The sequence below is a fragment of the Ailuropoda melanoleuca genome, chromosome 8, assembly GCF_002007445.2.
Source record: "Ailuropoda melanoleuca isolate Jingjing chromosome 8, ASM200744v2, whole genome shotgun sequence".
Classification (NCBI taxonomy): domain Eukaryota; kingdom Metazoa; phylum Chordata; class Mammalia; order Carnivora; family Ursidae; genus Ailuropoda; species Ailuropoda melanoleuca.
Window position 1 is genome coordinate 4806998 of NC_048225.1, and position 13218 is coordinate 4820215.

The window sequence follows — 13218 nt, forward strand, 5'->3', positions numbered from 1 at the left end:
ATTAGGAAGAGAAAATACATTTACAGAACTGTACTGTATTTATCTAAAAACCGTCTGCTTCTAAGTGGATCCATGAAGTTCAAACCCATGTTGTTCAAAGGTCAACTGTATTTCCAGGAAAGAACAAAGAAAAATAACAGAACAATGTGTCTCTAATAAGGGCAAGCAAGTACCCTTACTCAAAACACATAAATGTTTACTCAGCCTAGCAGATCTGTCCCCACGGACAGGGATTCTTAACCTGTGATCTCTGCCTAAACTCCAGGGAGTTTTATAAATCCCACTGAAATAAACAACTTTGTATATAAATTTCTTTTTGGAAAAAGGATAACTTAATTTTTTCAGGATCTCAATGGGATCAACAACTTAACCCACAATTGTGGAAACAGTGCCTCTACCTTTTTTTCACTTTAAGATTTCCTAACTGACTTTGTCCTGAATTACACCTAACAATTTTTTTCTATATAACTTAAACATTCCTACCATCACAAAAATAGGCTGGCTACTTGACAAAACTATCCAGATACATTTCTCACTATGAATTAATAAACTGCATTCTCATATAAGATAAGCTTTCATCAGCCATTTATCATCTCAGGGTGTACTGCCAAAAACTCAGTTCCTAAAAGTGCAAGAGGACCAGACTTTGGAATTTGGTGATTCAACTGCACATACGACCATCTGAAAATCATACTTAGGAGACCAACTATCCCTCAACATCTCTAGCTCATCACTCTCTAACCACAATGTACCTATATATTTTTTTTAAGGTTTATTTGAAAGATTTAGAGAGACTGCACACAAGCAGGGGGAGGGGCAGAGGGAGAGAAAGAATCTTGAGCAGACTCCATGCCCAGCATGCAGCCCGATGTAGGGTTCTATCTCACAACCCTGAGATCGTGATCTGAGCTGAAATCAAGAGTCGAAGGCTTAACCAACCGAGCCACCCAGGCGCCCCAACAATGTACCTCTTTTTCCCTGAAAATCAGTGTGAAAGGTTTACCCCTCCTCTGTGAGTCCTCTCATCCCAGAACTGGCTAGAGACACAGCCAAGACAGCATTCTGTTCCTTTTGGCCCAAAAGATAAACATATAAGCATGTCCTATTTTAAAGACTTAAATGTTAATTTCTATTAAAAAATAAACAAGAGTAATAGACTCTCAAATGTCTTTTTTTTTTTTTAAGATTTTATTTATTTTATTTGTCAGAGAGAGACCACACACAAGCAGGCAGAGCAGGCAGAGGCAGAGAGAGAAGCAGGTTCCCCGATAAGCAAGGAGCCTGAGGCGGGGGTCAATCCCAGGACCTGGGGATCATGATCTGATCCAAAGGCAGAAGCCCAACCGATTAAGCCACCCAGGCGTCCCTAGACTCTCAAATGTCTTAAAACTCTTTTATTTTTATACTACCGGTCTTTCCTTGCATCTCCTTCAAATTTTCCAACTACTTTTACTTGATGGCCTTAACTCCCGTCTGATTCCTCAGTGTTGGTGTTCCTCTTTCTTTTCAACTTCCCTGGGCAATCCATCCATTTGAACAGCTTCACCGAGCAATGACTCCTAAATCGTATCCCATCCTCCTACCCTTCTCTGTAACTTAAGATCCGTATTTCCAATATTTCCTGGACATCTCCCAGTAGATGTTTCCCAGGCACTTTCATACGCTAACTAGTAATATTTTTTAAGCTCTCATATATTTTTTAAGTTCCTATACATTACTCCTTTAAATACAATTTTCTCAAGTAGCTGCTTTGGTTAGCTTTAACACATACTTACTGATGAACTATCTGTTGATTCATTGCTTTTTTCATACTTGTGTTTCTTACTCTTTTTTTTCTTCTCTTTCTTTGCTTTTTTTGAGTGCTTGTCTTTTTTCTTCTTTTTCTTCACAGAGTGTTCCTAAAAATGATTGTTTTAAAGAGGTAAGAAAGGAATTTGGTTTTAACTTACATTAAAATAAACATTTTGAGGTAAAAAAAATCTGTATCCCAAAAAAATACATTTTCATGAAATGAGACAACACATATGACAAAATAAAATCTTCTGAGAAACTTTAACATGCTTCTATAATATATGCACCGCTAATAAATCATATAGCTATCTTCTCAGAAGAATGAGGGAAGTTTTAGTCTTAATTTATTTACAGATTCATCTGACAGATATAATCAAATAAATACATTTATACTCAAGTGCACACACACATATACATATACATATATTTTCTGTGGCCCCAAAAGAATTTATAAAAGATTATTAGGCCATATGAAATATAACAGGACAGTAGAAATTAAAATTATGGAAATGGAAAACAAGAATTCAGACCAAAAAAAATGACATTAAACTTTAAAATGCATAATTATTTAGATCCATAAGCTTGATATAAATGGGCCAGAAATTTGCAAAGCTTTCTACCAGTCAACTCAAGTAACAAAATCCATCCAGTGTTATAACGTCCAAAATATTAAAATATATTATTTTAATAATATATTTTATATAAATAATAAATATATTTATGTCTCTGCCAGAGACATAAAATTAGTCAGTAATGCCACTTATGTGATAGTCATCCTGTAAATTTTGGAAATAGTATATAAAGTTGCTCTTCCAATATTAACTTGAGTAAGTGCAAAAAACGACAGATCTGTTACATCAGGTGAACCTGTTAGTATTCACCTGTGAGAACTGTTCAATTCGCTCATTCACATCAGGTAGCATCCATGTATCCTCACCCCGAACTCGTTTAAGTTCTTTACGCCTTTCTTCCTTTTCAAAATTGATTTTAGCCTGAAACAATGAAAAAAGAAAAATTAACAACTTATCCAATTGCTTTTCACAAAAAAATAAATAAATAAAACCATTTTCCACTTTCATAGAAGGTCTCATCAGTCATTGTCTGTCCCTTGCCAGGAATTTGCTTCTACCAAAGTGCAGGAAAGATTAAAAACAAAACAAAACTCTCCTTCCACATTACCAATCACATCACCAATCTCTAGTGAATCAAGGACAGAATCCTGGGACCTACAGTATATCCTCCTCTCACCCTAAGCACCCTACCTTAAAATAGGACTTGAATCTCCTTTTTCCTTCAGGATCCCACTGCTACTGACTGAGACTTCTGGAACTGACCATGCCATGTCAAGAGACTGACCATGCCTTCCATCTGTAATGATCATATCCTTCTACCCAAGCTCCCAAAATGCTTCAGGAACAATCATCTTTCTAAAACCAAATAATCATATCGCTAATTTATATTCACCTTTCAACAACAGTCAAAATTAGTTCTTCCTAGGAGGTTGCTTCTGCCTTTTCATTCTCTCTCCAAACTCCAAAGCTGGTTTTGGTCCTTCTCAAACTCTATGCTTATCTCCATTATAAAATTTACCTTAGCTTACAAACCCAACACGCCCCAAAAACTGCTTGAAACATCAAAAAGGCAAGGATGAAGAATATTTATTATGCATATAGGTTACATATACTGAAATGTGAAAACAATAACAACCTTTCACCTATCCAATACCAATCGCCCACTCTTTACCTTAAAATCTGGGCATAGTCGTTATGCCTCCCCCCCCCAGCTCCTTTTCATCTGCACTTATTTAGAATTCTTCCGCTTTAAAACCAATAAAAACAAAAACCTTCACTTGTATCCTATGTTGCTCTCCAGATACAAATTTTCCCCTTTATTGCCACACTTTCTACATCTTGTCAGATAACAGTTTACTTCCCCCATTCTTTATAAATTACCTCTATACATCTCAATCTTAGTGAAAAATACCATGCTCCTAACCTTTTTCGAGGGGCTAAATTTTCTGAGTCTCTTCTGTCAACCCTCGTATGGATCAGTAAGGATTTACAATAACCCTGGAGTCCATACCAATAATAAGAGAGGGAAAGTGTCAGTCTATTCCAACGTGCCTCACGTGTGTTTCTGAAAACGGAAATCCTTATTTCAGATACAAGAGGATCGAGGACTAAGGCTGTCAAATGGCGCTGGGAGAGTCGTCATTAGTGGTGGCGTCCCTCAAAACTGCGCAGCGCAGGTAATCAAGTAATGGAAGTATCAAGAATGGATAAATTAAAAAGTAAGGAAACTCAAGAAACAGGCCTTCCTAAAAAGAGAAAGAGCAGGTGGAGACTGCCAACGCATCTAGGTAGGCGGGAAATAACCAAGAGTTTTCGCGCATCCCAAGGGGAGACCCTCACCCAGATAAGGTGAGAGACTGAGGTGACGAGAGGGGAGGGGGTGAAGGAGGCGAGCCAGAGGCCAGGTTCCCAGGAACGGTCCACTCCCACGATTCTGAATGATTCCAAAAGCCCCAAAACGGAGATACCTGGCGCAACACCTCGGCCCTGGCAATCCTGGTCTGTTCTTTACGTTCTTCGATACTCCTTGCACTTTCAAATCTACCACTGGTAGCCGCCATTGTTGTTGTCGTAAAACTGGGAAGCCGGCACAAAAATCGCAGTTTACGACTGTCGTAATTTAATAAACAAAAGGGGACTTCCGCCTGGAGCGGGTTGGGGGGGCGCTGCTCCACCTACGGAGCATGCGCGGATGTGAGCGCCGCTTAAGGCTCCCGTGCTTACGCCAAGCTCAGAATTCAGGGGAGACATCGCAGAGTAAGTTGGGTTGCTGCGCTCCCTTCGTAAACTGGACTCTCCCGCCGCAGTAGTAATGTCACTGTACGTTTATTACGTGCCTTGCACGATACCAACGGTATTCTGTTTCCTCTCCAAAATTTTCGAGTTAGAAGCTCGTCGAAGTTCAGTCCCTACACCTCGAAATTTTCCACGGAAGTGCCCTTCTGGGCAAAGAATTTCCCTGTGCTGGAGGGATGTCCTGGAAGGGGGCGGGAAAGACCAATTGCTTTAAAGTTACGGTGCTTTGCTACAATTCAAGAAAACTCTTTAAATACAAAGCAGCCTTAAACCTACATACTAAAAGTACGCGCCGTGAACTTGGGAAAATCAACCCAGGACGGCCAACGTGGGGACCTAGCTTAGTAAAACTATCGGATTTTAAAGGGAGAAAAGAACCTGGAGCATACAGGCAGAAAGATCGATTCAGTTCTTTTTTTAATTCTTTTTGTTTCAATTTATTTTTTCGTAAATATAAATAAATGTGGCATCAATAATCCTACAGGGAGTTTCGTCTTCTAAAAGATCGACTACTGAGGACAAAAATAAATGTTATCCAGTACGACTTAAGTAAACATGTAGTGTTTTTAAATCGTTTTCACCTGTTAGTTGTTCATATATTCCATTAAATAAAAGTAAAAGTTTCATTTATAAACTTAACTAAAATAAATAATAAAAATGGAGTTTGTGTGTGTTGTATGTGTGTTATGTAACAATGAATAGATTCAGTAGTAAGAGAAAGCACATCAAATTGGCATCAGACTTGTTAGGTCATCCTTCTCTTCTAATTCCTCTCTTCATTCCCTTCCTGTACAGTTCAGCCCAAAGCCATCTACTGGGTGGGCTGAGCAAGGTGTACATGTGTGCAGGGGCAGTGGTAAGGAGTGCTCTGAGCCCAATGGGTTGAGAAGGGTGCTCCTGTGGCAGAGGGGCAGCTGGAACCCAGGCATCAGGGCCCAAGCAGGGTGGGAAGTGCAGCTGCAAGGGAGGGAGCCTGAGTGGGATAACCTAGTACAGGAAGTCAGGAATCCCGTGGGGTGAGGAGGACATCCATGCCAGGAGGGGAGCAGTGAGGGCAACAGATGGTGGTTACATCCTGGATGATTGCACATAGAAGTCAATATACTAGGTTGATACCCCTGTTGGAGAATGGAGTTTCAAACATGGAAATGAAGCAAACTCGAATGAACCCTGTGGTGTTGAATTGGAATTGGAGGTAACTGTAAGAACTCATGTCTTCAATATACATAGGTAGATACAGAAATACAAACATTTCTGTGTGTCTGTATCTGTATCTTTGTATCTATATGATCTGTCTCCCTAGCTCTGTCCATTAAGAGGACCTGGGAACAGCAACGTCACAATGTTAATATTANATCTATATGATCTGTCTCCCTAGCTCTGTCCATTAAGAGGACCTGGGAACAGCAACGTCACAATGTTAATATTACCGTATCTAGTGCCCAGATCTTGGCTTTGACAATTTTGAGCTTTACCTGAGCACTGTGCTCCTGAAAACAGTTGTTTTAGTAGTCAGGGGTACAAATACGCCCCCCTTTTGTGTTCCAGGAAATGCCTTATTGTAAAGAACCATCCTTCTCAAGTGATTCAGGTAAGACTTGCTCATGACCTCCTTATTCACTGTAACAAGGCCTTCTAAATATGCATCTCCAACCTCTCAGAGGCCAATAAAATGTCCCCTTCCTTTATTTTGCATTCGGTTGGGTGCCTCAACACAGGAAGACATAAGCTGAAGGAAGATCAGTGACTCATGGGTCCTACCTGCTTCCACTCTAAAATCGGCACACACGTTGGGATGACGTACACAGATGCACACGTGGAGAGGGACTCAGCAGAGGATTAAGATCTTCATTTTACTCTCATCTAGGAAATAAATGAGCTCAGGTATTTAAATTACTTATGATTTTTAATTATTTGCTTTTTTTTTAAAGATTTTATTTATTTATTTGACAGAGATAGAGACAGCCAGCAAGAGAGGGAACACAAGCAGGGGGAGTGGGAGAGGAAGAAGCAGGCTCCCAGCGGAGGAGCCTGATGTGGGGCTCGATCCCATAATGCCGGGATCACGCCCTGAGCCGAAGGCAGACGCCCAACCGCTGTGCCACCCAGGCACCCCTTAATTATTTGCTTATTTTAAAGTATTGATTTATTAGGTATTTATCATTCTAATTTTACTTATTTAAAAAATTCAGTTTACTTTTATTTAAAGCTAAGTATTCATGTTTTGTTTTTATTAAATTTTTGCCTTTAAACAGTTGTAATAATAAAACACGGGCATACCGAATAAAAAGAAAGATGGCTCTGAAGTGTTACACTCCGAGGAGCGGTGTGGTTTGTAGTTTCCATGTACACTGAAGATCTTTAATAGCGTGCCAATATTTGATATTTTTATTTTGCCTCAGTTATCCTGTTTTAACTAACCTTCCTCTGATTCATCAGAGGAGACTGACGAAAATTATAGATTTGTGACTTTGTGGCAATGGGACCCTAATAGTGCTGTATTGATGCTCATTTATTCAACCAATATGCATCAAACAGAGCCTGTGTGACAGACACTATACAAAAGCTGAGCTGATGAAAGATGAAAGTTGTTGGTCCTTTCTTCAAAAGCTTACCGTCTAGCAGGAAGGCAAACAAGTAAACCAGAAATTACTCACTGACCTTGATCTCTCTTGAATGAACCAGGCGTGTGCCTCTCTCCAGTCATTTGCACATGCTGGTCCCTCAGCCTGGATTACTCTCTAAATTATGTAAATATTTATACACTTTCAACAAGACACACTCAGAGAAGTCTTACTTATATCCCTGTTCCTTTATTCCCCTATAGGTAATCACTTTTACTAGCCTTTGGTTAACCTTCTTTAGTTTCATTTTAAAGCTCTAAGCACAAATGAAGCACACTAGAAATTACGTACCTTATGATGTGATACGATAGGAAGTACATTGCTGACAAGGCATTTTTGCAAAAAACAAACAAAACTGTGAATTCAATCCAACCTCTAGATCTAACTAGTTTATTGAAAACACAGGAGCTAGAAAAACAAATTAAGTGACATTACACGGAAGCGATCCAACAAATCCAGGATTTTAGTAGACGAGTCATAGATCCTGGAGATCACAGAGCAAGCTATTCATCTCTTCCTGATTTCTTTTTACAGCTTCATAGCATCCTGTTACAAGAACGTATTTATTCATTTATGGCCTGTTCTCCCCCACCAGAAATAAGTGCTCTTAGAGCAGGGATTTTAGTCTTCTTTTGCTTCAGTGCCTAAGACAGCGCCTACCATAAATACACGTCTGTGGAATTTCAAGGCATGTGCTGGCTCCCGTAGAGGCATCCCCAGGGTGATCAGGACTGCAGGTGGTGGGGTGGGGGTGTGGGATGCTCCCAGGTCAGTGTTGAGACTTCTGGAAAGGCTTCCTATAGTCACTAATCCTAAACTGAATCTTGCAACACTTGTAAGAGCAGAGTAAAGGGCCTGAGGTGGGGGTGACTTTTGGGCAGAGAGCTCAATATAACTAAATGTACAGAAGCACAAGAGCACAGTGAACTGGCTGCCCCCACACGTAATACATTAGCTAGGAGTGAATTTGAATGATCCCTTTTCTAATGTAGCAACTTTGGAAGAATCCTGCCTCTCTGAGTGGCACACTGACACTTGAGTTTCCATCGCCTTGAGGAGAGNCTGTGGAATTTCAAGGCATGTGCTGGCTCCCGTAGAGGCATCCCCAGGGTGATCAGGACTGCAGGTGGTGGGGTGGGGGTGTGGGATGCTCCCAGGTCAGTGTTGAGACTTCTGGAAAGGCTTCCTATAGTCACTAATCCTAAACTGAATCTTGCAACACTTGTAAGAGCAGAGTAAAGGGCCTGAGGTGGGGGTGACTTTTGGGCAGAGAGCTCAATATAACTAAATGTACAGAAGCACAAGAGCACATGACCCTTTCAGGGGGGAGAACAGTGAACTGGCTGCCCCCACGCGTAACACATTAGCTAGGAGTGAATTTGAATGATCCCTTTTCTAATGTAGCAACTTTGGAAGAATCCTGCCCTCTCTGAGTGGCACACTGACACTTGAGTTTCCATCGCCTTGAGGAGAGATGCCCTGTTGTGAGACGGTCCCCTGCCCGGGGCCCTCCTCCTTTGTCTCCTTTACCTCCCCCCCACCCCCCGCCCCAGGAAAGAGGTCTCCACACAGGAGGTTGGTCTTACGCAGCCGGCCCACGTATGTGGATTAAGGAAGACTGGGGAAACCAGCTCCCTCTCCTTTGTGCCTCTGGCTACTCAGGGATAGCTGGAACACCAGCATCTAAGGCGAGAGGTCCGATAGGGAGCTGGGCTTACATATCTAAGTTAGAGTTTGCAGGAAGCCATGTGGTTTTCCGTTTTCTAGGCTGTGAATTCCATCCTTTAAACCCGAGAGTAGTTTACCACCCAGAAGAACGATGTCTTGAAGACTGTCTGATTTGATTGCCTGGATCAGGGAGGCCTTGCCCTGAGCAGCTGGTGCGTCTCAGGTCAGGGTAACCAGCCAAGACTTGATGGGAGGGGCTGGTGCACCTGCTCTCCCGGTCCCACAGGCATCCAAGAGAGTCTACCACGGGATAGCCTCTCCCAGCTCCGGTATGTTTTACACGGTGACCTCACATCTCTGTCAGTCAGAAAGGCTTTCAAAGGTCGTTTTATTGTGGAGAAAGAAACAGCCCGTCTACTGGAACACTCACAGGAAATGGGGATACAAGGAAGCAGAAAGACTTGATTTTTCATACTCCTTTATTGCCACTCCTGTTGGCCTACCCCATGACACAAAGCTGGGGGAAGGCCACCTGATACTGTTGCAGTGAAGTTCAGAGCGGCCTGCATTGCTTGTACCTGCATTTGTGTCTGGGGTCTGCTCTGCCCTGGGCCCGCCACTGTGGAAGGAGGTATGCAGCCCAGTGAGGCCTGACCACAGCCAGATCCTGACATTGTCCACTCCCATTCCTCACTAAACACAGCCAAGGCCCGAGGGATGACGGGATGGTGACAGACATGTGCAGGGCTCAGGAGCTGCATGGCTAACCCTTCCCTCCCTCCGCACCTCTCAACCCCTGTAGTCACGGGAGCCTCCTTTCTGTGCCCATTCCCTCAGAAGGCCTTTGCACTTGCCTGTCGTGAATATCTCAGATCAAATGTCCCTTCCTTGAGGATACCTTCCCTGACCACAGCCTACCTTCCCTATCCTGACACCAAGCCCCAATTACTCCGTCACACACCCCTCTATTTTCCATTCATGCTATCACTTCCCTCTACGTACAACTAGCCTGACTGGTTGGGGTTTTTTGGTTGTTTTGCTTTTGTTTTTGCCAATCTGTGTGTTTCCTACTGTATCTCCAGCATCTAGCAAAGTGTCTCACACGGCAGCTCAACGAATTCTGTGAATGGATGAAGTTAACCAAAGAAATGTATTAATATGCTTGCGGTTTTAAAACACTGGGTGCCACACACAAAGAATCATGGAACACTACATCGAAAACTAATGATGTACTGTAGGATGACTAACATAACATGATAAAATTTTTTTAAAAAACCGCTCTTTGCAAGCGTCATTTGTTTGGAATTCATACTAATTCTTGAAGGAAATCAAAAGTTATCGGTTCCTACAGAATCTCTCAAAAACGTTTTTCTACCAATTGGCTAATGTGCTCCGTAAGAGCACTTATTTGAAAATGCTTAACCTGTCTCTGTGGGGTGGTTTCTGTGTAGGGGGTAAATTCTATCACCCAAGGGTAAGGCAGGCACAGCCAAAATCATCCTCAAAAATCCTTCAAATCGCCCATCAAATACAGACACCTCGTCTAGAGAAGACAACAGTAATATACATATGTTCGTGTATAACAGGCATGGAGACCTACGATCTCACCAGTGCCCTGCAGGTCTTGAAGGCTGAAACTGACCTGTAAGTAGGATGACCGTGTGTCCTAGTTTTCCCGGTAAAGTTATTAATAGCCTTTTCCTTTTGGAAGTGTCCCAGTTTGGATGATATATCATACAGCTACTCTCCCGTGAAGATCTTAATTCTTTTTCAACATAAGCCTGCCTTTCTTCAGATGAAGGTAGGGTTGAAGAGTCTTTTCTAACAATATGCTGAAGTTGGTAACACAGATTTAAATCTCTTTGTCTTCCAGCCACAACTGTAATGATTTAGTGGAATTAGCTGGCTGTTGAATGTTCAGGTTCCAAAGCCATTCTCCTGGGTTAAATACGAACCCTGCCACTTAACTAGCTGTGTCAGGTGACATCATCTGCTTCGTGCCTTGGTTCCTCACCTGTGAAATGGGAATAATGATAATACGTACGTTACAGAACTGTGAGAATTAAACGAGTTAAAACATTAAGACGTAGAATAAGTTCAACCTGAGAAAAGTGCTCAGGCCATGTCAGCAATAATTGTTTGAGACTTCATCACATCTTTGTCAGATGTCACACTAAACCATTCTTTCCTCTCTAATCTTTATGGAAGGGATGCTGGCTAGATGTATTGCGTTCATATTTATGAGTCCTACAGGAGGCTAAGAAACCATTTCTCAGCGATTCCACCATGCCAGGATTTCTCCAGAATTGGCAGATCACGGTTCCTCTAGTTGAGCACCGGACAAAGCAGCCAGCTTCTATAAGACCATGTGCCCCCCAGTTACCTCACCTCACCTAGCCCACGTTAGTTAAACGCTGATGTGTTTAATTTTACCTCATTGATTCTTAATTAAGAATTGATCTTTAAGGTGAAAGATGTCACCATGATGAACTCTTTCACTAGTATCTGATGTCTCAGAATTTTCCAGCTGTGAAAATATTCACTCTCCCCCTTTCTGATGTGTCCTGACTGCCATGAACACTCGAGGTCTGCCACCTGACAAGTTCAGTTCCACCCAGTATTTTTGCTTTGGTTTTCCTCTATTGGGGTAAAACTGGAGCTGGATTTTAGAATGGGAACCTGGTTCTGCACCTCAGCTCTGCTGGAGGGGGCTCTGGGACCGCCCTTACCTGCCAGCCTCTTTCCTGGGGCTGGACCCTCCTCTTGTTACCTTACACTATTTTGAAAGGATCTCCCAACCTGAATGATTCTGATCCCTACCAGATAACTAAGATTCCCCATCGTCTCCCCCTTTGCCCTATTCCGAGCAGAAGTGGTTAAATTCCCTTGATCTTGGTGATTTAAGAATGCTGTTTTTTTCCATGGAGGTGACTGTGTCTTCTGTTCCTGTTATAATTTCTCCCAACTCCTGCTAGTATTCCCTTGTGCTCTGCACTCAACAGAGACACTGGTGTACGGTGTGACGAAGGGTCAAGACACTGATCCCACCCATCCCAGTGGGCTTCAGACTTCCACTGTTTTGCCACATGAGACTTTCATGAGTTCAGGACCTGGGTTGGCCCAGCCTATGGTCAGCAGATTTTCAGTCCTGCAAGCAACAAAGGCAGGGAATAACAAAATATTAATTTCTATTTCCCATGCATAAAGTTCACTGTGTTTTAAGTACCAATCAACTCTTAATTATCCATAGTAATGGAAGGGAGTAATGACATATCTCTATAGAGCACTGTCCTAAATAACATATGCTTTGGAACATAATTATTCTCCCCAGCAGCAGATGTACTTTGCTAGTTATCCTGTGTTTGTAATTTTATTGAAATGAGTCTGCCTTTCCTGAGCACTCAGCCTTATAATCATAGGAGAAGACATCCCGAAAGCTTTTTCAGTGGCAGAGGCCAGTCAGTCTTGGCTTAGATATTTAGATTAGACGCTTACTATCGAAAAATCCCGTACATCTGTGAAGAGTCCATCGTGACTGCTTTAGACATCACGTAACAAGAGCATATGGTGGAATAAGGGGTGGAAGTGGGGTGTCATTTGGAGTGAGGCATGGAATACGTGGGCAGTTATGCTAATGACATACTCGCAGAAGAATAACATAGCCAGAAAAACAATGAGAGAACACATTTATTCAGTGACATCCTGTTGCAATATTGACATGTTTAGGCACTACGGTTGTTCACTTCATGGTGAAAATAATTTTATAATAAAAGAGTTAATCAAGACTTTGAGAGAAGGCAGGGAAAGAAAAGAAAGAGAAGAGGAGAGGGAGGCAGAGGGGCAAAGCGCACATTTGCTAAGGGGGTTGCCCATTCCAAGAACTGCGCTAAGCAACTTATGTGCGTTAGCTCCTTGAGTCCTTGCAACTGGCCCGGGAAGGAGGCATTTCACAGGTGAGCAATGCAGAGAGGGGACGTTCCACAAGAATCCAAGATAGTCTGGTTCAACATCAACACTATTCCCTGCTATTTATTTTCTACGGCCTTCCATAGTAGAAAAGGCAGCGATGTTAAGTATAATTTTAATGGAACATCAAAGAAGGAAAAAACATTTCTTGCAGTGAGTGAGCCCTTTTAATCTTGGATGAAAGATGATTTGAGTGCTAAACGACAAGTAGGGGTAGATAGTGGAGAACACCTTTATATTTCCGTCTCCATCTTAGCCCAGTGTTGATTACGTACAACAGCGGGTCACAGCAGAGCTTGGTT

General features: G+C 42.1%; 1 protein-coding gene across 3 annotated transcripts in view; it reads right to left on the minus strand.

The window, feature by feature from the left end:
- CWF19L2 (CWF19 like cell cycle control factor 2) overlaps positions 1 to 4444 on the minus strand; it is a 128032-nt gene extending 123588 nt beyond the window's left edge. For all 3 annotated transcript variants that reach the window (XM_011236959.3, XM_019809682.2, XM_002928982.4), the window contains exons 1-3: positions 4331 to 4444; positions 2673 to 2783; positions 1776 to 1898 (exon numbers count right to left, since the gene is read on the minus strand). In XM_011236959.3, the coding sequence (XP_011235261.2) occupies positions 1776 to 1898; positions 2673 to 2783; positions 4331 to 4423 (327 nt within the window). In that variant the 5' untranslated portion in view covers positions 4424 to 4444. The remainder of the gene's footprint in view (positions 1 to 1775; positions 1899 to 2672; positions 2784 to 4330) is intronic.
- Positions 4445 to 13218: the final 8774 nt, after the last annotated feature.